This window comes from Anolis sagrei, chromosome 6 (genome assembly GCF_037176765.1).
Source record: "Anolis sagrei isolate rAnoSag1 chromosome 6, rAnoSag1.mat, whole genome shotgun sequence".
Classification (NCBI taxonomy): Eukaryota; Metazoa; Chordata; class Lepidosauria; order Squamata; family Dactyloidae; genus Anolis; species Anolis sagrei.
This window is the reverse complement of record NC_090026.1, coordinates 44,741,385-44,769,124: the sequence shown is the minus strand read 5'-3', so window position 1 is coordinate 44,769,124 and position 27,740 is coordinate 44,741,385. Positions and strand designations below refer to the sequence as shown.

At 42.1% G+C, this 27,740-nt stretch overlaps 1 protein-coding gene and 1 long non-coding RNA gene across 2 annotated transcripts in view; both read right to left on the bottom strand.

The window, feature by feature from the left end:
- Positions 1–27,740, bottom strand: part of LOC137097374 (uncharacterized) — a 44,195-nt gene that overhangs the window by 4,724 nt on the left and 11,731 nt on the right. The window lies entirely within an intron of this gene.
- Positions 49–27,740, bottom strand: FKBP10 (FKBP prolyl isomerase 10). Its single transcript, XM_060781140.2, has 10 exons — positions 27,238–27,740; positions 18,135–18,280; positions 16,397–16,586; positions 13,234–13,379; positions 11,379–11,568; positions 9,106–9,251; positions 5,664–5,853; positions 4,879–5,021; positions 3,316–3,479; positions 49–489 (listed from the first exon to the last, which is right to left on the bottom strand). The coding sequence occupies exons 1-10, from the start codon at positions 27,432–27,434 to the stop codon at positions 307–309; spliced, it is 1,695 nt and encodes a 564-aa protein (XP_060637123.2). The 5' UTR covers positions 27,435–27,740; the 3' UTR covers positions 49–306.

Sequence of the window (27,740 nt, the reverse complement as noted above, 5' to 3'; positions counted from 1 at the left end):
GTACGGTGGGGTGAAATTTGGCTCTAGAAAGACATGGATTGGGAAATATTTCATTATGGTGTCAATTCCCTGGTTTTGGTTTATTGAAACAGAATATCAGTTAAATAACTCTTCCCCCCCCACACACAAAAAGCAAAACCAAATGTTACCAAAGAAGGAAGAAAATGTGTTGCTCTTCCTAAATCCAGTCTCTCTAACTCAGGATAGAGGTGGGGAGCAAATACGCCCCTGTGTAGGGAAAGAGACACCAACAAATTGGTGTACTTTAAAAAACAAGAAGAGCCCAGCCCCTGAGTCCTCTCTCTTTTAAAGTTCCTCATGTTTAACTTGATCTTCATCCGATTTCAACTTCAGTTCATCTGCTGTGATTTTCCCATCCTTGTTCCGATCCTGGTTTTGGAACATGTCACTGACAATCTTTTCGGGGTCAGAGCCTGGCATCATGTGACCTTTGCCTTCAGCAACCTGGGAGTTGATGAATGTTGAGAACTGGGGGGTTGGAAGGTGTGAAAAGGAAAGAAAAGCAGGGAGAATGTCAGTTTTTCCCTTGAGACCATCAATGGATATCATGTCTGTTGGAAATAGCAACTTTCTCAAGCCGCCACTAGTTATTTGTTATGTATATAATTGCTTACTGTATTGTATATGTGTGTATTTATATGCAACTAGCTGTACCCTGCCACGCGTTGCTGTGGCTTATAGTAAATCTTTTCAAAGTAGAGGTAGATATCTGGAGTATTATGAAAGAGAGGTACCTACCTATTCCTTCCCCCTTTTTCTCCCCCTTTCTCTCCTTTCTTCCTTCTCTTCCTCTTTCTTTCTTTCTTTCTTTCTTTCTTTCTTTCTTTCCTTCTTTCGCTCCTTGGTTTCATCCTTCTCTCTTTCCTTCATTCCCTCCCCCCTTTTTCCTTTGCCTCCTTTCTTCCCTCCATGTTTCCTTCCTTCTTTCATTTTTTATTTCCTTTTCTCCTTCCTTCTTTACCTCTTTCCTGCCTTTCCTTCCTTTTATTTTTCTTCCCTTTCTACTTTCTCTTCTTCCTTCCTTCGGTACCTCTTTCTTTCCTGCCTTCCCTCCTTCCTTTCTTCCTTCCCAATGCTGGAGTATTATGAAAGAGAGGTACCCACCTATTCCTTCCCCCTTTTTCTCCCCCTTTCTCTCCTTTCTTCCTTCTCTACCTCTTTCTTTCTTGCTTTCCTTCTTTCGCTCCTTAGTTTCATCCTTCTCTCTTTCCTTCAATCCCTCCCCCTCGGTGGGTGTGGGCGGGGCTTTGGCGGAGGGGGGTGGGAGGAGGAGGAGGAGGAGTTCAGGGGTGGTTGGGGTTTTTTTGAGTTTTGCTGTCCCGTTTAACGCCCCTTACAGATTTATATATATAGATTTTACTTTACACTCTTTGTAAAGTACCATGTCATCAGGTCTGGGCTTGTTCAGGACTCAGACTCCATTTTAGAACAGTGTAATAATAATAATAACCTTATTTGTACCCCGCTACCATCTCCCCATGAGACTCGGTGCGGCTTACATGAGGCCAAGCCCAAAGTACATCAAACAAAACATCAATAACATGAACATTAAAAAACAAACAATAAAATACAAATCATATAAATCACATAAACCAAAAACAATAATCAATAGTGACATATAAACAGTTTTAAAAATGGCCAGGCCAAATGTAATAGATTAAAATTGAAAATATGCTGACGTGAACAAGGTAAAATATAACTGGGATAGGATTTTTCAAAGAGAAACAAGGGAACGCAGTCCATCCTAAGTCAGTATCAAAGTGCATTATGAGGGCATATTGCTGAGAGTTCTCCTCATTCTGGGAAGGCACACTGGAACAACCATGTTTTTAGGCTCCTCCTAAAGACTGCCAACGTTGGGGCATGTCTAATGTCTCTTCCCAGAGTTGAGGGGCCACCACCGAGAAGGCCCTCTCCCTCGCCCCACCAGTCGCGCCTGCGAAGGAGGTGGGAGCGTGAGCAGGGCCTCTCCAGATGATCGAAGAGATCGTGTGGGTTCATACACAGAAATGCGGTCACGCAGGTGGGCAGGTCCCAAACTATTTAGGGCTTTGTAGGTAAGAACCTGCACCTTGAATTGGGACCGGAAAATGAACGGCAGCTAATAGAGCTCCCTAAACAGGAGGGTTGACTGTTCCCTGTAAGAAGCACCAGTTAGTAACCTGGCTGCCGCCCGTTGTACCAATTGAAATTTCCAGGTCATTTTCAAGGGCAGCCCCACGTAGAGTGCATTACAGTAGTCCAATCTGGAGGTGACTAAGGCATGGACCACCCTGGCCAGATCCGACTTCATGAGGTACGGTCGCAGCTGTGCACGAGTCTTAATTGTGCGAAAGCCCTCCCGGCCACCACCGACGCCTGAGCTTCAAGCGTAAGTGATGAGTCCAGGAGGACACCCAGACTGCGGACCTGTGACTTCAGGGGAAGTGCGACCCCATCCAGCACAGGTTGCCACCCTATACCCTGATCTGGCTTACGATCGACCAGGAGGACCTCTGTCTTGTCGGGATTAATCTTCAGCTTGTTCCTCCTCATCCAGACAGACACAGTGGCCAGGCACTCGTCCAGCACTTGAGGGGCTTCCTTGGCATTAGGTGGAAAAGAGTAGTAAAGTTGCGCATCATCTGCATAGAGATGGCATCCAACTCCAAAACTCCAGATGACCTCTCCCAGTGGTTTAATGTAGATGTGGAAAAGCATGGGAGACAGAATGGAACCTTGCGGGACCCCACAGGTCAAAGGCCAGTGTACAGTTTAGACTTCAGCAGAAACAGATGTATGCTTTAGGCTTCAATAGGAACAGTATGCTTACAGATTCCATTGGACTTTCAGACTAGACAGAGACTCTATTAGACTCTCAAAACAGAGAGATGCTTTGGATTATGGATTACTGATTCCAAGAAAGATGCTCTGTGTTAACTTTGTATGATTGTATCTGATGAAAAATCCAGTGGAGCTTCAAAAGTTTGCATGGTGTACATATATTGTGTGAATATTGTGGATTTGTGGCATTTTGCTGAATGGCTGAAAACAACCCTGAAGAGCTTCTTAAGGCCCTTCCACACAGCCATGTAACCCAGAATATCCAGGCAGATAATCCACAATATCTGCTTTGAAGTGGGTTATATGTGTCCTCACTGCCATATAATCCAGTTCAAGGTGGGTTTTATACAGCTGTGTGGAAGGGGCTTTAGACCAATGTTAAGTGATCTAGCAATGCATCCAATTTCCCACTCAAAATCCTCTTCTATCGCTAGGCATATTCAAACACATTTGAAAACATAAGAATCATACCTCTTCAGGTGGAACTTCACCATCTTTGTTGAGATCCATGGCTTCAAACAGATTTGTTGGTGGCTCACTGTGCCAGATGAACAGGTAACCTTCGGGAACTCCTGGCTCCAGATGTAAAAGCTCAATCTCAAATTGGAGAACAGCACTGCCGGGAACACCTCGGGCTAAAAATACAGGAGAATGTATCAGCACTATTGGATGATCTAACTGTGGAGTGTCTAAAGGTATAGATTCAGTGTTCTTCTTGACAAGAAGTTTCATCCAACTGTACAGTTGTAGCATTTCTATTTATTTGGGATCAATAGATATAGGCTTTTCATCATTCCTATTAATGGTGAAGTGCAGATTAAAAAGTCTAACTCCAGACCCAAGTTATAATTAAACCATGAGGATCATCGCTGTTTTGGCCTGTTGAATTTGGGCATTGCTTTGACTTCTTTGAATTATATTTCAGCTGTTTAAAATGTTTTGTAAGGAGTATATATTTGTACTAGCTTGAGGATCCGGAAATGCCTGGGTTACTTGAGAAAGGCATTATTTCTTTTGGGAAGTTTGGTAATATCTCTGGATGCAGGGTGAACTACAACTCCTGCGCAGGTGGGTCATTCTCCCACAAACCTCTCCAGTATGTTATATTAGCCTGGGTTATTTGAAGAAGGCACTGTTTGTTTTGGAGTGTTAGGTAATATCAGTTTGGTAATTTGCAGCTCTATTTCTTAGGAAAAAAGCCAGTCTTTCCTGTTATTTTTAGAAAATGCATAAGGATGTGGCTGAACTGCAATTCCCAAAATTGTGGGCCAATCACCCCAAACCCCAACAGTATTCTAAGTTGGCCATGCTGGGTCTGTGTGCCAGGTTTGGTCCAAATCCGACACTGGCTGTATTCAGTGCTCTCTGGATAAGGGTAAACTACAACTCCCAGATCAGAGGTCATTAACCCCCAAACCCCGTCTGTATGCACAGTTGGCCATGTTGGGTCTATGTGCCAGGTTTGGTCCAGATCCATAGTCGGCTGGGTTCAGTGCTTTCTGAATAAGAGTGAACTACAACTCCCAGAGCCAAGGACAATCACCCCCAAACCACACCTGTATGCACACATGGCTATGTTGGGTCTGCGTGCCAAGTTTGGTCCAGATCTGATCTCGGCTGGGTTCAGTGCTTTCTAGATAAGGGTGAACTACAACTCCTAGCATCAAGGACCATTCCCCCAAATGTCTGCAGTATATTCAGTTGGTCACGGGGCTTCTCTGTGCCAAGTTTTGTCCCGTTCCATTGTTGGTGGAGGTCACAGTTGCTCTGGATGCAGGGGAACTATAACTCCCATCAAGGTCAATCTTGAGTATGTTCCCTTGGTCTTGGGGTGACTGTGTATCAAGTTTGGTCCAGGTCTGTCATTTGTGGGGGTTGGAGTGGATTGTGGGAGGTGAATAGGGTGAAGATACTGCATATCCCATCGTCCGTGGTCCATCCTCCCCCAAACTGCACCAGAATGTATAGTGGGTCATGTGGGTCACTCTATGTGATCTGAAGTCTAGTGGTTTGGAACAGCCAATATCGTCTTACCACCGCTTTCACCATGACCCAAATGTGGAGGGATTGTGATGACCCGTTTCTCTCCCACACACATGTTGAGCAAGCCGTTGTTCAAGCCTTCGATTATCTTGTTGGTGCCCAAAGTGGCTTCCTGAGGATGTTCATAGTCATGCCTGCCAATGGGGAACAGAGATGGTTGATTTTGTTTGAGAATGCTTTCTGCTCAGAATTCTGTTCTAAAAAATGTAACCAAGCAGCCTAGATAGGTTTCAATGAACTAGAATATACAGTCGAACATCTGTATCCATGGATTCAACTATCTGCGGATGCAACCATCCATAGATCAAAAATATTAAAGCAAATTCCAAAATATAAACATTATATTTTGTCATTTTACATAAAAGATGCATTTTACTGCTGCATTATGATGGCCTGACATGCACACGGACTACCACAGCTAGCAGGGACCGGTGGCAGCATCACAGGGACAAGTCATCAGGGAGAGGGCGATCGCAGCAGTGTCCATGTGCACAATGTATCAGGTGAAAACACACCTAACCTAAATTTCCAGATGTCCGCAAAGCCTGCAGATACTCTGGAGTTGCCAGACTCCAGAGTATCCCCCCCCCCCCCAACTTTGCTTAGTATGGAGCAAAGTCAGCTTAAGTGCCAAAAACCCGGTTATTTACTAGACGTTCCTGTGCATCACAAAGAATGATGTTGGGTATGGATTTTTTCATATGTAGACAAGCTCTTTGTGATAAAGAAATTAGGATAGACATTTAAATAAACTGAACTCTCAAAACACAACTTACGAGGAGAAGAGCCTAGTACCATCCATCAGGGAGCAGTTATAATGGTAGCGGACAAAGTCTCTGTCTTGAGTGGTAATATTGCAGTCTGCAGGCCGAAAGATTGTATTGATCTCCACAGGGTCTGTGGGGTTGTGGAAGTCAATGACGTGGACATCGAAAATCAAGACCGCTGAACCAGGGATCTTGGTCCCTGAAAGACAAGAATAAAGGAGATTACTTGTGAACAGTAGAGAGGGATGAATGGACCGACAGTGTGTGTATGTGCATTTTCCAATTATGGTTGACCCAAGACATTTTGTTTGTCTTTCACTGTCTGGGAAGAAGTACTCCAGAACCTCATAGAAAATGCTGAGGCACCACACTTCCTTTTGTTCCTTTGTCAAATTTCAAAACATTCTACTGCTAGAATCATTTTTCACATTAATTAATCTGCATTTTTATGTCCACTTGCCGCCAGTTTGCTACCGGGCACAATTCAAAGTGCTGGCTTTAACCTATAAAGCCCTAAACGGTTCCGGTCCAGGTTATCTATCCGAACGCATCTCTCCCTATGAACCCTCTAGAACAGAGGTCCTCAAACTTTTTAAACAGAGGGCCAGGTCACAGTCCCTCAAACTGTTGGCGGGCCGGATTATAGTTAAAAAAAAATGAATGAATTCCTATGCACACTGCACATAGCTTATTTGTAGTACAAAAACATTTTAAAACAATGCAATAATTAAAATTAAGAACAATTTTAACAAATATAAATTTATTAGTATTTCAATGGAAAGTGTGGGCCTGCTTTTGGTTGATGAGATAGGATTGTTGTTATTATTGTGTGCTTTGAAGTAGTTTCATACTTAGGTTGACCCTGAGCAAGGGCCGGGTAAATGACCTTGGAGGGCCGCATCCGGCCCCCAGGCCTTAGTTTGAGGACCCCTGCTCTAGAAGGTTGAGATCGTCCGAGGAGGCCCCGCTCTCGATCCCGCATGCCTCACAGGCATGTCTGACTGGGATAAAAGACAGGGCCTTCTCTGTGGTGGCCCCTCAGCTGTGGAACTCCCTGCCTAGGGATATTACATTGCCTCCCTCCCTCCTGACCTTTAGGAAAAGAGTGAAGACCTGGCTCTTTGAGCAAGTGTTTGGAACTTCAGCATGACCAGATAAACACAAATTGGAATATGAATAAGGAACAGCTTGTAAGGGTGAAATACAACTCCCTAGGGTGAAATACAACTCCCTAGGTGTTGTAAGGGTGAAATACAACTCCCTAGGAAACGGTTGAGGAATTGAACAGGAAGACATAGTTATTTTTTTTTGTTTTTATTGCTTTTATGGTTTTTAAATGTATTATGAAGTGATTTTTGCTTGCTTTTAACCAATGTATGTATTTTATATGGTATCTAATTGTTGCTGATTGTACGCCACCCTGAGTCGCCTTCGGGCGGAAAGGGGCGGGATAAAAGTGATGTAAATTAATAAAAATAAATAAATATGTCTGCCCAGGGAAAAATCTTGAGCAGCAATACAATGAAAAAATACTGTTGACAAGTAATCAGCTTGGGACCTGGGCACCTGGAGAACCACCTTCCTTCATATACGGACTATCATGCACCCCATTCAGTAGCTACAGTCTTGTTCCAAATGTCATTATCACTTGAAGTTCCTCAGGCATATTGGTTGTGGTGGTCCTGAGTGAAGAATGCCTTCCCATTGAAGGCCCCAATATTGCTGGACTTCAGGAGCCAGTTGAAAGCTTGTTTTTTTCCCCCCAAAAATAAATATTTGATACCAGCTGACCTACTTATTTCGGAATGTTACTCTGTTTCCAGGTTCCCTGTCACTGAATTTCTGTTTCTGGTTTTATATCAGTATGCATAAATTTTACTGTCTTATATCAGTATGTATATTATAAACAGAGAAATTACACTGTTTAGCCAGTATTGCACCACCTGACATTCACTGGAAAGTAGCCACCAGCAACGAAAGGACCAAGGCATTGACATCTCCGGCTCATCCTTTGTTTGGATATCAGCCAGTAGGCCAATGCCTTAAATCAAGAAACAGCTTTCTAAGATCTACAGAGATACTCACAGGAGCATCTCAGCAAACGAGAGTACAGAAGTGGCAGGTTAAAACCAAGTGGCTGAGATGCTCCTGTGAGTATCTCTGTAGATCTTAGAAAAACTCCCTCCTGAGAACACAGAAGACTGGGCGACTTGGAAAGGGTTGAACAGACTGCGCTCTGGCACCGTGAGATGCAGAGCCAATCTTAAGAAATGGGGCTACAAAGTGGAGTCCATGACATGAGTGTGGAGAAGAGCAAACCACAGACCACTTACTACAATACAACCTGAGCCCTGCCACATGCACAATGGAGGACCTTCTTATAGCAACACCAGAGGCACTCCAAGTGGCCAGCTTCTGGTCAAAGGAAATTTAGTATAATGCCAAGTTTTTATCTTTGTGATTTTTTATACATTATAACTATTCTCAATTCGCGTCTGACACGATAACTAAATAAATATCAGTATGTGTTTTGTTTTTTACAATGTTAAACTGTTTGTGAAACAAATAGAATGGGCAATGTCCACAGTCCATCTTGTTTTCATCTCTCCAAACGCTTCTTAGAAAGGAGCAACCTCAGGGAAATAATAACTACAATACATAGTTAATGTCTGTTATTCTAACAAGTGAATCTGTAATAATAATTATACCCTTCATCTGTCATTGGCTCAGCTTTTTTGTGTAGTTCCACAAGTAACTGGAAACGTGAAAAGACCTTCTCAAACTTTGGGCCAAAGAGCTAATTGGTAGCTAATGTTCTACATTTGGAGATTCATGGACAAGGTAAAAGATAAAGGTTTTCCCCTGACATTAAGTTCAGTCGTGTCCGACTCGAGGTTGGTGCTCATCTCCATTTCTAAGCCGTAGAGCCGACGTTGTCCGTAGACACCTCGAAGGTCATCGGCCGGCATGACTATATGGAGCGCTGTTACCTTCCCGCCAGAGCGGTACCTATTGATCTGCTCACATTTGCATCTTTTCGAACTGCTAGGTTGGCAGAAGCTGGGGCTAACAGTGGGAACTTGCTCACGCTGCTCCTCAAATTCAATCCACTGACCTTTCGATTAGCAAGTTCAGCTCAGTGGTTTAACCCACTGTGCCACTGGGGGCAAATGTGGGGTTTATTCAACAATATCTAATGTGTAAGTATATACTAAGACTTTAGTACTAATAAATTGGACATTCACGGACCTGTTCATAATTTCCCTTAAGAGAGGGAATGCCCGCAGAAATTTACATATTAAAATGTGAGCAGTATTGATTATGTTTATTTTCTCTAGCTAGTGAAACCAAACAGAATTTTCAAAATGGAGCTGATTTGGAGAAAGAATCTGTTTTGAGACAGGAGTTGTGGCAATGAAAAACCTTTCAGTGTCTGTTTGTTCTGTCCTACCTGCCCCACTTTCACCATATCCCAAATGGGGTGGGATGATGATTCGTCTCTTTTCACCAACGCAGACCCCTTGCAGTCCTTGGTCCATTCCTGGGATAATATAGCCTTTTCCGATGTAAGTATCATATGTGTGATTCCGTGAGTAACTGGAATTGAAAAAAAGAAACAATGGGGAGGAGGTGGTGGCCATTCTCAGCAGAAAACTTGAACTGTTGTAAGTCTTTAGGCTGATTCCCAAATGACAGCTCAGACACTGTGTTGTACCTGCCCTGACTATGAAATTAAATAATATAGAAATACACCTTTCATTTTGTTTCTTTGACTCCTAACAGGCTGGGAGGCAAATGTGTAAAAGCTTCCCATCCCTATAAAATGTTCCTGGTTAGTTTAGCTCTCCAGATAGGTTTGCTTTCTACTGCTCTGTTGAAACTTCAAGTTCCTTTTGTTCACGAGCTTTCTCTATTTGTTGTCTTCCTTCCTAAGAAATCTCTCTGGATTTTTATGGATATACAGTGTTACCTTGCTACTTCGCAGTTCACTTTTCACGGACTCGCTGTTTCGTGAGTTTTTGCCTCCCAGTTTATGAATGGTTGCCACTGCCCAGAGTGGCATTCTAATCCCACCTCCTGGCAACGATGGAGTGAGGAGGGGGGTTTTACCCTCCCCCTCGGGAGAGAGGCAGCCAGTCAAGAGAGATTGCAATACAAAGGAGAGATGGCTAGTAAAAAAAAAGTATGCGGTGCCTTTAAATCCCTCCTCACTTCTGCCTCACCCTTGGAACATGATATACATATATAGTGTCCCTACTTCACAGATTTTCATTTTTCGTGGGTGGTCCTGGAACACAACCCAGTGGTAAGTGAGGGAATACTGTACTGAGCAAGACCAAGGTGGGAAGCTGCACAGAAGCAAAGTACGAATTTTCCCGAGAGGCTGCACCATCCAACAGTAAGACAATTTCCTTCTGAAATCCTTCTCAAAATGGTTACCTGTCCAAACATATCTCCTGCTATGAACCATCACGAAGCTTAAGATCATCAAGAGAGGCTCTGCTCTCAATCCCACCACTCTCGCAAACGCAGTTGGTGGGAATGAGAGACAGGGCCTTCTCGGCAGTGGCCCCCCATCTGTGGAACTCTCTCCCTAAGGATATCAGGTTGGCCACCTCCCTCCTGTCCTTTAGAAGACAACTGAAGACCTGGCTCTGGGGCTAGGCGTTCGATTAGAGGCCAGCGGAAATAGGAAAAGGAAATTTGGATTTTGTGACATGGATTCTCCAAGCTCGGCTTGGTTTTACTAGCACGTTAATCTATTAATTTATTGTTAAATTTTACTGATGATGTTGTACAATGTTTTAAAATGATTTTATTGTGAATTGTAATTTTTAGGATATTTATGCTGTTAGCATCCTCTGATGCTCATGTGAGGCCACGTTGAATCCCTCTTGCGGGGAGAAGGGCGGGATATAAATATATGAAATAAATAAAATAAATAAAAATGGCAACAAGAAGTGGCATCCCATCATATCGTGCATTTTGAGAGGGACTACAGAGGAAAACAGAGATATTTGTGTATATTACAGAGTTCAGGGATGGTTGCCGTAATATTTTTGTATATTTTCACATATTTAAGGGATAGGATGTGTGTTGGGGGGACAGAAATTGCACGAAAATGTTTCAGAAAACATATTGTTAACTCTGGGGGCTCCTTTGCACCAAGAGCCACGTTCATGATCTAGATCAGGGCTTCTCCAATTTTTTCAGCTGCGAAGCCCTTTTTGAAGAAAACGTTTCTTATGGAGCTCCAAGATATGTTTATATATTATATTATATGTTACATTATATATAATGTATATATACCAAGCATGGGCTGGGCAGTGAGAGATGGATGGAAAGTGTTTGTGTGAACTAATTCACACAGTGCAAAAAAAGAAAGAAAAGAGAGAACAGTACAATATTTAAAATGAAGAACAATTTTAACCATCACGCAAGAACAATAATAATAATAATTGCAAAAACCCCAGAGTCCATCCAGTCCAACCCTCTTCTGCCATGCAGGAAAAACACAATCAAAGCACCCCCTGAGTGGTGTGAGGGGGGGAAGGGTTTGGGCAGCGATAAAAAGAGTCTGGTCAGCAAGGGAGGCAGGGCAGAAAGGATCTGTGCCCTGGGAAGGCACTGCTGAGCAGCTTCTGGTTACCACACCTTCCTTATAGGTAAGGATATGACCCACACTATGATCCCTAGTCCCATCTGGGTTTCTCTTCCTCATACCTGGAATCAAAGAGGCTCCCATCCATCAAGGTGCCGTTATAATGGTAGCGCACAAAATCTCCGGTCACAGATTTACGTTTGCATGATGCTGGCACTTCCAGGTGCTCCAAGAAGATGCCATCTTTGGGATTGTGCAGATCCATCAGGAGAACGTCAAAAACCAGGGAGGCTTGAGGAGGGATGACGGTCCCTGAAGGAAGAAAAGATGAACGAGTCCAGCTCATGCTGCTGCATAGCCAGATTGACACAGATGATGGAAGAACTATGTTGGGTTGCTGTAGGTTTTTCGGGCTATATGGCCATGTTCTAGAGGCATTCTCTCCTGATGTTTCACCTGCATCTATGGCAAGCATCCTCAGAGGTAGTGAGGTCTGTTGAAACTAGGAAAATGGAACAACAGCACCTCCCCATGGCCAGAGCTGAGCACAGCCTCCAGATGCCGGAGATGAAAAAAAGATGGGAATCCTTTACCTCTGTTTATGTACTGTTTGTCTTTGTTAATTGTATAACGACATTGAATGTTTGCCAATTATGTGTTCCGTAATTTGCTCTGAGTCCGCTTGGGCAAATAGAGCAGAATGTAAATAAAGTATATTATTATTAAAGCAATTAACACTCTTACGACCAATATCATTATGATAATAATAAGAATCTTGTTGTGTGCCTTCTAAGCATTTCCCAACCATAAAATTATTTTCGTTGCTATTTCATAACTGTAATTTTGCTACTGTTATGAATTGAAATGTAAATATCTGATATGCAGGATGTATTTTCATTCACTGAACCAAATTTGGCACAAATACCTGATACATCCAAATTTGAATACTGGTGGGGTTTGTGTGGGATTGATTTTTGTCATTTGAGCGTTGTTGTTGCTGGGATTTATAGTTCACCTACAATCAAAGAGAATTCTGGACTCCACCAACAATGGAATTGCACCAAACTTGGTACACAGAACTCCCATGCCCAACAGAAAATACTGGAAGGATTTGGGGGGTATTGACCTTGAGTTTGGGAGTTGTAGTTCGCCTACATCTAGAGAGCACTGTGGACTCAAACAATGATGTATCTGGACCAAACTTGGCACGAATACTCAAATATGCCCAAATATGAACATTGGTGGAGTTTGTGGAAAATAGACTTGACATTTGGGAGCTGTAGTTGCTGAGATTTATAGTTCAACTACAATCAAAGAGCATTCCGAACCCCACCAATGATGGAATTGGGCCAAATTTCCCACACAGAACCCACATAACCAACAGAAAATAATGTCTTTTCTTATGGTCTTTGGTGATCCCTCTAACTTTCCCTTGTGACCCTGCCCTCAGGGGTCCCAACCCCCAGGTTGAGAAACACTGCCTTAGGCAAACCAATCACAGGGTTTCTGGGCAAGATTTGTTCAGAGTGGTTTATCATGACCCTCTTCTCATACTGAGAGAATGTGACTTGTGCTGTGTCATCCAGTGGGTTTCTATGACCAAGTGAAGTTTGGAGCCCTAGTTTTCAAAGTTCTAGTGCAATATGAAAGCCACGACTCCATACTGACTTTTTCATAAGTCTAATCACTCTCCAGCAACTCCAAGCCATCAATAAACTACATGCCTAGGAGCCTACACGTATATGCTCAAAGGTGCCTCGCTTCAGAGGAAAACATCTTCATGGAAGTCAGGAGGTAAGGGTGATGCAAATAGTCCCAATTCCCTTCACCCAGTTATTTCTAAATAAAACAGATATATCTATCAAATTAGAATACACAAATTGTGATCTCAGTTTTTTTGACAACAAAATTATCAGTTTTAAAGGTTTTTTTCACCTTATCAAATCCATGGATCTCTTGACCAACTTATCAACTTACCATATCCTTTCTCTCCATAGGCCAGGAATGGAGGGATGACTATTCTCCGCTTCTCTCCAGCGCACATGCCTATCAGGCCTTGGTCCATGCCTTTGATCAGCCAGCCTGAACCTACGTAGGTGTCATAGGTACTGTCTTTTCCATAGCTAAAACGCCAAGGAGGTTGGAGAAAGAGAAACCAGGGAGGACAACAGTTGAGTAAAGAGTAAAACCTTGGCAGCACAGCATTAGTCCAACACAGCAGGATCGCAAATTGCTATTTTCTTGATTTCCGTGGGCAAATGAATTACATTTCAGGTGATGTATATGACTGAATAAGTAATTCTATTTTTACTCCTGATGCAAATGAATTACCTTAAAAATGGGTATCTGCTTTCAAAGTTGCAACACAATGAATTGCTACAGTTTTGTGCCAGAATGTTAATGCAGCTGTGACTTTATTGGTTCTATTGCAGAGGTTATTGTACAGCTGTTTGGCTCTATTTTGACATATTTTGGCAAGATATCAATAAATTGTCATTTCCAGCCTTGGAAAAAATGAGCTTGTGGAGTGGGAGAAAATGTCACCTGCTACTCCTCACCTGTACATCTGAGCCAAAATGAAGGGGCAATTTTGGAGCCACATAGTACAGCCATACCAGTTGAACTGGCAGAAAACAGAGGCATGGCAGGAAGGAATTTAGCAATGTGACTATTGGCATTGAATTTTGGCCATTATCTATGTGTAAACTGCTTTGAGTCCCCCTTGGGGTGAGAAAAGCGGCATATAAATGCTATAAATAAAATAAATAGGGGTGGACAAACATGGAAGGCTAGAAGGGCTACCCTAGGAAGACTAGGAGAGCAACATTTGCTCATGCATAATAATTTATTTATTATTTATTTATCGTGTCATCAGCAACCATTGTATTACAATTCCAACAGAGCAAAACAAACACAGAGATTAAAAAGAAAAAGAAAAAAAAAAAGAAAGAAAAAAAACCACACAGATTTTGTAAATTTGGTATTTGGTTAAATGTCCTTTGACCAGTATAATAATAATAATAATAATAATAATAATAATAATAATAATAATAATAAAAAATAATAATAATACCATCTATCAGCTGCAAAAGGCCACCCTATTGGGATCTAAACACATTACCCACAGATACATCACATAGTCCTAAACACTTGGGAGGTGTCTAACATGTGATCCAATACAACAACCAGCATAGTGATGTTGTTTGCTGTGTAATAATAATAATAATAATAATAATAATAATAATAATAATTTTTATTTATACCCCGCCACCATGTCCCCAAAGGAGACTCGGGGCAGCTCACATGAGGCCAAGCCCAAAAATATAATACAGTAAAATAAAATACAAAACAACAGAAAAAATTACATCAGAACAAAATACATAAAATACAAAATAAAATAAACAATGCAAAATAACATAATAAAAGTCGAACAAATAGGGTGGGCCAAATGCACAGATAGAATAATAAAACCCTGGATGAGATAGGAGTAGAAAAAGTGCCTTTGTGAGGGGAGAGAGTAGTGTTTCAAATAATAATAATTATTATTATTATTATTATTTATTTATCTCCCCAGAGGGACTGAGGGTGGTTTCCAACATATATAGCAAACATTCAATGCCAGCAAGGAGAAACATACAAATTACAACAGAGCAGATCACATCAAACAATATATCAACGACCTAACTTTAAAACTTAATAACAAACAAAAATAGCAAAGATAAAACTTAAAAATCCATATAAACAAACACATGATATAAATTTATCACTAGGTAAAACGACTAAGAGTTAATGACTAAAGCCTAAAGAGAATTGAGGTGATTTTCCACAACCAACAGTCTGAAATCAATTCCAGTATCTAAATAAGATTGATGTTGCAACTCAGAGTAAGCTTCACCTTGCTTCCAAACACAACCACACAAGAGCTGTAGTTTTATAGTTTACTGAGGAAAAAATCCAAGTCAAAATAAAGAATAAGTATTGCAAAGTTCCAAAGATTAAGGTTAAATGCAGAATATAGTTCCAAAGATCTTCAGGTAAAAGCAGGAGACACAATCCTATTGGCAAAGTTCAAACCAGAGTCCCAGGTACAAGCAATGAAACAATTGCCCCAAGAATCACAATGCAAGAAATCCCAAGCGTACTGCTTTCCAGGCAAAGGTTATTCCATGAAGCTTTCAGGCTAGTAAGCTACGCTGAACTGATGCTTTCTCAGGGTTTGCAAGAAGCCTAAATACCTTTCTAACATGAAAATATTAGGCTCTCATCATCATAAAAGCATTACGATGACCTTTCACCGAGCTGGCTTCTTGTCTGCTGGCCAGACGAGAACTCTGCCTGACCCTCAGATCAAGATGAACTTGCCGGGTCAAGTCACTATCTACACTTTCAGTATCAGTGTGGGAAGGCACCTGCTCGCTATCTCCTTCGTTGAAATTCCTTTCTGCTGGGAACGGCTGTGTTGACACTGCACTGTCTGTGGGAGCCTCAGAAGCAGCCCCAGAGATTTGAGACACAGGAAGCTGAATCCCAGTAGGAATCTGAATCCCATCATCCTCATCATCAGAAAACAGCTCAGCCACAACAATTGAGCATATCTAGGCGAGGTTGTAGATTGAGGGATGTTAGTCTTCCTCTTATCCATAAATAAACAAAAAAAATTGCTTGTGTTAAATTTTATGATATGTCTTCCAAGGATGGGTACATAGCATTTCCACCCTCTCCAATGAACTAAAATAGCAGAATAAGTTCAACCCCACTATTCTGCGATATGTTATCCATGGTGCTCTACAGCACTAACAGTAATACTGATTACTGAGTAGTGGGTTTCTACAATGGTGACATATAACCATATTGTATTATTTGTTTAGCTGTAGCTTCCCTCTGTTTTTTCTACAGTTAAGAGCTAAGACTCCATATTCACTGCCATGGTTCTATTCCATAGAATCCTGGGATATGCGGAGTAGGGAGGGGTACGTCAAATTCTTTGCCAGATAGTGCTAGTACCCCACTAAATAATAGGTCTCATGATTCCATAGGAGATAGTTATAACAATTGTGTAGAGTGAAAGAGTCCTCTCCCCTAACTTCTCAGCCAACTCCCCTTCCTCGATCCTCTGGCACAATTCTTTAGCATTTCCTACCTGGAGTCAAAAGGGGTGCCATCCAGAAGTGTGCCGTTGTAATGGTAACGCACAAAATCTGAATTTTCCACTGTGCGGTTACATCGCTCCGGCTTGTATAAAGTAGTGATCTGCACCTTATCTTCCTTGTTCCAGATGTCAATCATGATGACATCAAAATAGAGGGTGGTGTCCGGGGGAATCATACCAGCTGTGGGGTTGAAAATGAGAGAAACCGTCATGCAGACACAGAAGGCAATTCAGGGATGTTGCAAAGGATGTGTCCTATAAACCATGTCTCCATTCCATTCACATGACAATACAACCGCTATACCCACTGAGCTGGTACCCGCAGTTTCACCTACCCGCATCCAACAAAATATGCTCTCTCTAGGAATTTTCTAGATCCTCTAAGGGATTCTATGGTATGTTTTCACTGGAAGTTATTACAGAATTGAATTGGAGGACTTGGCTAACTCCTAGATAAGGATATTTCTTTAGGAGTTTTCAAGGTCCTACAGAGTAACTCTATAGTAACTTCCAGCAGTAGTATTTCCCTCAACCCTCTTGCCCTCAAAAGTCTTTTTCCCCCTACCTCCTTTGCCTCCAAAAACTGTTTTTCCTCATCTTTTTTGCTGCCCAGATCCTTTTCCCCTCTCCTTCCTTGCTTCCCAAACCCTTTTTCCCTCCCACCACTCAGGGGTCCTTTGATTGTACTTTTCCTGCATGGCAAAAGGAGGTTGGACTGGATGGCCCCTGGGGTCTTCCACTGAAATACTGTTAAGTTTATGCTGGACAAAAAATTTCCCATGCCATATATATATATATATATGCGCATCATATATATATAAAATATAATATATAAATTTAGGAGCCCCCGGTGGCACAGTGGGTTAAACCACTGAACTGCTGAACTCGCTGACCAAAAGGTCGCTGGTTCAAATCCAGGGAGCGGGTTGAGCTCCTGCTGTTAGCCCCAGCTTCTGCCAACCTAGCAGTTTGAAAATATGAAAATGTGAGTAGATCAATAGGTGCTGCTCTGATGGGAAGGTAACGGCACTCCATGCAGTCATGCCAGCCACATGACCTAGGAGGTGTCTACGGACAATGCTGGCTCTTCAGCTTGAAATGGAGATGAGCACCAACCCCCAAAGTCATACCCGACTGGACTTAAAGTCAGGGAAAAACCTTTACCTTTACCTATAAATATTTACTGGGGCTCAATGAGAAACTTTTGTTTCAAAAAAGAGCTCTGTGGCTGAAAAGATTTCAGAACTCCTGATCTAAAGCAATATTGTTGGAACCAGAAACACTGTAAGGCAGGAAATTTAGGGACACTCATATTTTGTGTATGTGTGTACATCAGCATATATTCATATATATAAATTAGCAGGTATTCAGTGGAGCCCCCGGTAGCACAGTGGGTTAAACCGCTGTGCTGGCAGGACGGAAGACCCGACAGGTCGCAGGTTTGAATCCAGGGAGAACATGGATGAGCTCCCTCTATCAGCTCCAGCTCTTCATGCGGGGACATGAGAGACGCCTCCCACAAGGATGGTAAAAACATCAAAACATCCAGGTGTCCCCTGGGCAACGTCTTCACACCAGAATCAACTTGCAGTTTCTCAAGTTGCTCCTGACACGACTAAAAAAAAGCATGTATTCAGGGATAGGAAAAGCTTCCCAATTGAGAAATGTCAACCCTGTACCTCTTCTCTTCTTTCACAAACCTAGTCCATACCAGAAGCTTGCCACTCACCAACACCAATGCTGCCATAGCCGAGATGAGGTGGTACTATAAGATGCCTCCTCTCATTCACACACATGCCTTGTAGACCTCTATCCATTCCTGTGATGAGCCGTCCAACACCTGCCACACCTGCCACAGTGGCACCCCGGTCATAGCTGGAAAGGTGGAGAGAAAATCAATATTAGAAGAAGAGGGTTAAATTACAGTTGGCCCTTCACATGTGCAAGTTTAATTTTTGTATATTTGAATATTTGTGGATTTTATTAATATGTTCTGTAGGAATTTCCACATCCTCCAGCACGACTCTGTTATCGACTTTGGGTGGAAAATGGTCACAGAGTCGTGCTGGAGGATCTAGAAATTCCAAGAGAGATGTTCTTTCAAGTTAGCTGAAATCTGCTTGAATCTATTAAATAACAATTATTTCAAGCATCCGTGATGTTTTGCATAGTTTTGACACCACAGTGGCAAGATCATGGCTAGTATCAGCGTAATGCTAAAAGGAGAAGGAAATTATACTCGTTGCAGTTTCTCTCTCTCTACAAACACATCTCCAGATAATAAGGATTATCAACTGGAGTGTCAAATCTAGTCCGTGTTACCTGTATGTCTGTACCTTCAAAATGCATGTTGACTTATGGCAACCCCATCCATTTCATAGGATTTTCTCAAACAAGGAAAAATTAGAGGTAATTTTGCCAGCTCCGTTCTTTGAAATGTAAACTACAGCACCTGCTGTTCACTGGTGGCCTCTCGTCCAAATCCTAACCAGGGCTGACCCTGCGTAGCTCCAAGATGAGACAGGCTCTGGTGCCTTGAGGGCAGTGGTTCCCAATCTTTTTTTGACCAGAGACCACTTTAACCAGGGACCACTCTTCAATTGCACCAAAATGGTTACGAATCAGTTTTTGGGCAACTTTAGATTCGGTTTGGTTATTTGGGGTGCTGATTCAGAAAACTGCATTGGATAGACCACATCAGCTCTAGTTTCCAATATAGAACATGTGTCATCCATTAGTCATCTGCTCGCCCACAGAAAATCGTATTTAATAATCTAGAGTTGATGTGGTAGTAGTAATCTTTCATGTATAGTCATCTTCTCCCCTCCCAACAGCCCCGTTGCCTCGGCACTATAAGAGGGCTTTGCGAGACCAGGTGCTCTTGTTGCCACATGATTTCGAGGCAACAGTGTAGTAATTGTGAGACCGCAGACCATATTTTTGTTCTTGGAAACCACTGATGGTCATAGAATCATAGAGTTGGAAGAGACCTCATGAACCATCCAGTCCAACCCCCTGCCAAGAAACAGGAAACTTGCATTCAAAGCACCCCTGACAGATGGCCATCCAGCCTCTGTTTAAAAGCTTCCAAAGAAGGAGCCTCTACCACATTCCACTGCTGAACAGAGTTCCACTGCTGAACAGCTCTCACAATCAGGAAGTTCTTCCTAATGTTCAGATGAAATCTCCTTTCTTGTAGTTTGGAGCCATTGTTCCACGTTCTAGTCTCCAGGGCAGCAGAAAACAAGCTTGCTCCCTCCTCCCTATGACTTCCTCTCACATATTTATACATGACTATCGTGTCTCCTCTCAGCCTTCTCTTCTTCAGGCAAAACATGCCCAGCTCTTTAAGCCGCTCCTCCTAGGGCTTGTTCTCCAGACCCTTGGTCATTTTAGTCGCCCTCCTCTGGACACATTCCAGCTTGTTAATATCTCTCTTCAATTGTGGTGTCCAGAATCAGACACAATATTCCAGGTGTGATCTAACCAAGGCGGAATAGATTTCCCTGGATCTAAACTCTAGACTCCTGTTGATGCAGGCCAAAATCCCATTGGCTTTTTTTGCCACAACATCACATTGTTGGCTCATGTTTAACTTGTTATCCACGAGGACTCCAAGATCTTTTTCACACGTACCGTTCTCATACTACAAATTTATCTTTGCATTTCATTTTTTTCCCATGGACCACAGTTTGGAAACCACTGCTTTAGGTTATTAGCCTTCCATGTCCCATAATTTGTCATTCTAGATGCAGTAGAGATACATGATGTACGTAGTAGTGGCTACAGAAATAGGTCTTTGTAAAACTAATTGAGAACCAGGACTTCAGATTGAAAACTAGAACTAAAACAACTGGGAGAGCAAAGAAACTTTGCTGTCTTCAGAATGCATTGAGTTCTATCCAGATGAGACTGTCAGATTCAAAATTAATCCCAGTTGCAATGCAAAAGCAGAACCTCATCTGTTTGGACAATAAATGTATGTTGAAACAACAGACTTCTAGGGCTGTGGGGGTGTTGTATAATAAACAAGTATTTCTGTAAACTTTTGCTTCAGAAGGGGAAAAGGGCCCATTCCACTAGCATGGAAAGAAGCAAGTGAAACATGATCTCCAACTTCCTTTGCAGCCTGAGTGCTGGAAAAGAAGGACCAGCTTATATACAGTTTTCCCAAAGCTGGCTATGTTTTAATAGAGATTTAATCTCTTTGAAACCGAACCCAGGCACAAACTATGATATGCATCTTTCAGGACTAACGCTGCCTAAAAAGCATATTTTGAATGGGATTGAAAGCCATCATTCCTAACTTCCGAAATCCTGCCTTTTAAAACCATCATGATTTTCCTTCCTTCTTTCTCCCCAGGACAGGCAGCTGCAGCCTCCTGTGGATGACACGTCTACAGCCAAAACGAAGGCTCCCGTCATGGACGCCATCTCCGTTCTGGGCTTATTTTGACTGGCTGGCATTTGGACTGGGGCCGCTCCCCCAGAGGAAAGCAGAACCAAACCTCAAGTGTAATGAATGCTAACATTTGAAGCACATTTTGTCAAGGTTCCCATTAAAATATGCAAAATTGCACACAGCTTCTCGAACCAAGAGAGCTCCAAAGCACTGGAGAAGCATGTATCTCACCAGTTTTCCATCTACTTCAGTTTTGCATTTGACACAAGGGACTTCCTAAGAACTTAGCCACATGCTGAATATAATAAAATATTGCATTATATAAGGTCTTCCAAATTTTATTCATTCATTCTTTCTTTTAAATGACGTCTTCTCATCTTTTTAGAAAATCTATCCCAGGACATATTCACCCGAGGGTGGCTTTTTATATATCAATGCATTATTTGTTTTAACCGCATTGTACCCTGCATCAAGCTGCAAGGAGAGGCGGGTAACACATAATAATCATCATCATCATCATCATCTGCCTGCGACAAAGAACTGGTGGGATCACAAGCCAGAAAAAGTTACAGATTATGAACACGCCAAACTCCTCTGGGACTTCTGGATTCAAACAGACAGAGTTTTGGAGCATAATACTCCTGACCTCACAATCATGTTAAAAAACAAAGTATGGATAATCAATGTTGCAATCCCAGGTGACAGCAGGATTGAAGAGAAACAACTGGAAAAGCAAAGACGATATGAGGATTTCAAGATCGAACTGCAAAGACTGTGGCACAAACCAGTCAAGGTGGTCCCAGTGGTGATTGGCACACTGGGTGCAGTGCCTAAAGACCTTGGCCTGCACTTAAACACAATCGGCGCTGACAAAATTACCATCTGGCAGCTGCAAAAGGCCACCTTACTGGGATCTGCACGCTGATACATCACACAGTTCTAGACACTTGGGAAGTGTCCGACGTGTGAGCCAATACAACAGCCAACAGAGTGACTGCAGTGGACTCATCTTGTTGTGTTTCTAATAATAATAATAATAATAATAATAATAATAATAATAATAATAGTCATCATCATTTTATTGAGTTTTATTGTGTTTTGGTTGGTGTTTTATATGTGTATGTTTTTTACTTATTGTATTTTATACTGTGTTTACTTTATGTTTTGTTTTTAGGTACCTTTAACGTGTGTAAGCCGCCCCGAGTCCCTTTGGGGAGATGGTGGCGGGATATAAGAATAAAGTTGTTGCTGTTGTTGTTGTATAATGTTGTCTCTAAATAACACAAGCTTTAAAATTTCCACTATAGAACAGCAAATAGGTTGCCTTTATCTAACCGAAGAACCATCTGGATGGTTGGACCACAAATCCAACTATTCTCCAACCAGGACAGTCATTGACCATGGTGGCTCAGGATGATGGGAACTGTATATCAACACATCTGGATGATGCTTGTTTGGATACGACATTTTAGCCAATGCATTTAAATCACTTTTACTTGCAATATAAAAGGGAAAAAAGACTGGTGATACCCAGTCTTTTTTCATCATCATCATAATCATCATATTGAGTTTTATTGTATTGTGGTTGGTGTTTTATATGCGTATGTATTTTACTTATTGTATTTTATACTGTGTTTATTTTATGTTCTGTTTTTAGACACCTTTGCCGTGTGTAAGCCGCCCTGAGTCTCTTTGGGGAGATGGTGGCTGGATACAAGAATAAAGTTGTTGTTGTTGTTGCTATATAATGTTGTCTCTGAATAACACAAGCTTTAACATTTCCACTATAGAACAGCATATAGGTTGCCTTTATCTAACCAAAAACCATCTGGATGGTTGGACCACAAATCCAACTATTCTCCAACCAGGACAGTCATTGACCATAATGGCTGAGGATGATGGGAACTGTATATCAACACATCTGGATGATGCTTGTTTGGATAAGACATTTTATATTGCTATACTGCTTTACTGTATTGTTGGGCTTGGCCTCATGTAAGCCGCCCCAAACCCCCTTGGGGAGATGGTGGCAAGGTATAAATAAATTATTATTATTATTATTATTATTATTATTATTATTATTATTATTATTTTAGCCAATGCATTTAAATCATTTTTACTTGCAATATAAAAGGGAAAAAGACTGGCGATACTCAGGGGTGCGGGTGGGGGGTGGTTCAATAAGAAATTAATTAGTTTCCAATTGTCTGTCCCAAAAGTGCCAAGGCATGGCTGAAAACCACTTGGATCGGGATTCGGTTTTGTTGAAATAAATCAATTTTCGTTGAAACTGAAAATTTACTGTAGTTAGTTTACTTAATTCATTTCCCCAACCCATTTTTGCATTATTTGGTTAGCAGAAATACAGTAGGTTTCATTCCTGGACACCTCTCCACACCAGGAGTTCGAGTCCCATTATATACAGTGTCATGGTAAAATGTGGTTCCTTATACAACATGGCAAAATCAAGCTTTGGTTTTTGGATTTTATTTTCTTTGGAGAGGTGATGTGGAGGGCCGACTGTACATAGGCATCCATTCACACCATTCTCTAGCTTCTGGCATTGAAAATCCTGCCCACTTTCCTTCTAGGACTGGATGCCTGTTTATTCCGATCTGGGTCTTTGCAAAGTCAACCTTGCCTCCTTCCAGTAATTCGCATTCCACCGGAGGCTCAGGATGCAATTGCTGCCGTGTCAAAACCGCATGGCAAGTTATGTGAGCGCTGAGCAGTGGCTCGCTGCTTTTTTACAAGGCCTCAAAGAGGGCAGAGCATTCAAAGAGGGAGACACACCAGAAGCACGGAAAGGAGGGAGAGGATTTCATGAGATTCCTCCCTTTCGAAAAAATAATTATAAGCCAGAGCTGCTTTTCTGCAGTTCCTCCTAGAACAGCTATTCCAAACATTCCAGAAGTAGGGAGGAAAAATGTGCAGCAAACAGGGGGAGAATATCTCAATTTTACTCAAGAACCGAAAAGTTCAAGCTTCAATTCAAACTAGGTAGGGGCACCCAATAATTCTATGTAACATGATTTTTGTTCCTGGGTTATATATGTCATTTTCTAATTGGGTCTATCGTAGAAATAAGAAAAAAGTTCAGTAAACTGCAAAAACTTTATTTTTGCGGGACCTTCTGCAGCACCTTTTACTTTAGTTTTTCAATTACTATCTCGTAGAGTCTCAACCAATTCAATATAGTTTGTGGCAGCCACAAAAACTAAGTTTCTGGAGTATAACAACTACTTTCAAAGTAAATACAGAATGATTAAACAGGAAATAACACTTTCAAAACAGGAATATAATTTTTTTTTTCAAATTTTGCTACATAGTGTAATTTATGGCTACTACTAGCAACCCACCTGAAGTATCAGTAAAAAGGGTGGACTTGATTGAACATCCATCCCGTCTCCACCTATAAATAATGTCCTATTGTTTTCTTAGGAAAGGAATGCTATGAGATGGATTTGCCAGGCCCTGCCTCTGAAATAGTTAGTTCGAAAAAGGCACCTTTCAATTTCTATTTAGTGAAAGGAGACCAGATCAGATCTTGTGCCTTCAAGTCGCCTGTCAACCTAATACCTGCCCCATTCGTTTCATAGGGTTTTCTAAGGGTGCATCTACACTGCAGAATTAATGCAGTTTGACACCATGGCTCAATGTGATGGAATCATGGGAGTTGCAGTTTTACCAGATCTTTAGCCTTCTCTGCCAAAAGGATGGCTTAACTGAATAAGGACATGTTAATAACAATAATAGTAATAGTGTAGTAGTGGTAGTAGTAATATAATAGTAATAATAATGATGATGATGATGATAATAGTGATAATGATAATAAGACTCTGGCACAAGCCAGTAAAGCTAGTCCCAGTGGTGATCGGCACACTGGGTGCAGTGCCTAGAGACCTTGGCCTGCACTTAAACACAATCAATGCTGACAAGACATCTGTCAGCTGCAAAAGGCCACCCTACTGGGACTTGCACGCATTATTTGCCGATACATTGCACAGTCCTAGACACTTGGGAAGTGTCCGACGTGTGATCCAATACAACATCCAGTAGAGTGATCTTATTTGCTGTGGATCTTGTTGTGTTTCAAATTATTATTATTATTATTATTATTATTATTATTAAAAATTACACTATGTAACAAAATTTGAAAAGTTTTCGATTCCTGGTTTGAAAGAGTTATTTCCTGTTTAATTGTGTGGTACTTACTTTGAAAGTAGCTGTTATCCTCCAGAAACTTTGTTTTTGTGGCTGCAACAAACTATATTGAATGTGTTGAGGCTCGAGGAGATATTCATAGAAAAAACTATCACTAAACGTGTTACAGGATGTCCAGCAAAAACAAAATTTGTGCAGTTTAATAAACTTTTCCCATGTTTTTTTAATGATAGAACCAATAAGAAAATGACATGTATAACCCAGGAACATAAAGTGTGTTACATAGTGTAATAATAATAATAACAATAACAATAATGATGATGATAATGATACCTGCCTCTCCATGAAGTTCGAGGTGGGTTACAACATGATTAAAACAGAACATAAAATGCATATAACACAAAAACTCATCAAAAATATTAGTGAAAATGACTGGATACGGATGCCGGTTGAAGTGGTGTCTAACTGTATTGAGTTTATAGTATAGGCAAGAAATATTCAAGCTGGAATAGACTCATATAATCCATTTCAAAGCAGAAAACCTGGGATCAGATCCTGGGATATAGGTCCTGTCTGGAATGGCCTTTAAGCCCCTTCTACACTGCCCTATATTGCAGGATCTGATCCCAGATTATCTTCTTATTCCAGATTATCAGGCAATATATAAACCGGTTCAAAGCAGATAATCTGGGATCACATCCTAGGATATAGGGCCTGTCTGGAAAGGCCCTTAGGCCCCTTCTACATTGCCCTATATCCCAGGATCTGATCCCAGATTATCTGTTTATCCCAGATTATCTGGTAATGGGGGCTCATATTATCCATTTCAAAGCAGAAAACCTGGGATCAGATCCCGGGATATAGGGTCGGTCCGGAAAGGCCCTTAAGCCCCTTCTACACTGCCCTGTATCCCAGGATTTGATCCCAGATTATCTGTTTATCCCAGATTATCTGGTAGTGGGGACTCATATAATCCAGTTCAAAGCAGAAAACCTGAGATCACATCCTGGGATACAGGGCCTGTCTGGAAAGACCCATAAGCCCCTTCTATGCTGCCCTATATCCCAGGATCTGATCCCACATTATCTGCCTATCCAGATAATTGGATCACGCATTATCTGCTTATCCAGATGATCTGGCAATGTAGACTCATATAATCCAGTTCAAAGCAAAAAAATCTGGGGGCCAGTTCCTGGGATATAGGGCTGGTCTGGAAAGGCCCTTAAGCCTCTTCTACACTGCCCTGTATCCCAGGATCTGATCCCAGATTATCTGCTTATCCCAGATTATCTGGTAGTGGGGACTCATATAATCCAGTTCAAAGCAGAAAACCTGGGATCAGATCCTGGGATATAGGGCTGGTCTGGAAAGGCCCTTAAACCCTTTCTACACTGCCCTATATCGCAGGATCTGATCCCAGATTATCTGCTTATCCCAGATTATCTGGTAGTGGGGACTCATATAATCCAGTTCAAAGCAAAAAATCTGGGGGCCAGTTCCTGGGATATAGGGCCTGTCAGGAAAGGCCCTTGAGCCCCTTTTACACTGCCCTATATCTCAGGATCTGATCCCAGATTATCTGCCTATCCAGATAATTGGATCACACATTATCTGCCTATCTGGATAATCTGGCAATGTAGACTCATATAATCCAGTTCAACGCAATAATCAGGGATCAAATCCTGGGATATAAAGCCTGTCTGGAAATGCCCTTAGCCCCCTTCTACACTGCTCCATATTCCTGGATCTCCTCCCAGATTATCTTCTTATTCCAGATTATCTGGAATTTAGATTTATAATCTGGTTCAAAGCAGATAATCTGAGATCAGATCCTGGGATGTAGGGCCTGTCTGGAAATGCCCTTAGCCCCCTTCTACACACTGCTCCATATTCTTGGATCTCATCCCAGATTATTTTCTTATCCCAGATTATCTGGTTATGTAGATTTATAATCCGGTTCAAAGCAAAAAAAACTGGGATCAGATCCTGGGATATAGGGCCTGTATGGAAAGGCCCTTGAGCCCCTTTTACACTGCCCTATATCCCAGGATCTGATCCCAGATTATCTGGTAATGGGGACTCATATAATCCAGTTCAAAGCAAATAATCTGGGATCAGATCCTGGGATATAGTGTAGTGTAGATCAAGCCTTTGAATCTACAGCAATATAAAGATGAAAACAGTTTTCCTTGTCGGTCTCCCACCCAAACTGGGACCAGGGCTGGCCCTGCTTAGCATCCAGGGTTGAGATGGGTGCAGGGAGTACCTGGAGTCGAACTTGGTGCCGTCCTGGAAGGTCCCGTTGTAATGGTAGCGGACGAAGTCGCCCATCTGGACCTCTCGCAGGCAGACTTTGGGGATGTAGTAGCGCTCGATGACGACGTCCTCCAAGGGGCCGGGGTCCCCCAAAGCCTGGACCCCGCCAAGGCTCAGCGCCAGCAAGAGGAGGCTCAGAGAAGCCATGGGGAGAGAAAGAGAGAGAGGGCGAGTTGGCGGCTGGGCGCGGTAGGAGTCGCCAAAGAGGGGCGGGGAGCGGGGGAGGCGCCTGGCTCCAAAAAGAGGGGTCCAGCCCACCAGCCGAAATTCTGTAGACGTGTAAAAGAGCGGCCTCTGCTTCCCCTACAACTGCAAAAAGGCCATCTCCGAGCTTCCTATGGGATCAGCTCTGCTCTTCGGAGGATGGGGAGCCTCCCAAACCCTCCCTTTTATGGTCCCAGACTTCTGGGAAACTAGTTCGAAGCGTGTCCAGGCAGCAGTCTTGACAAAAGG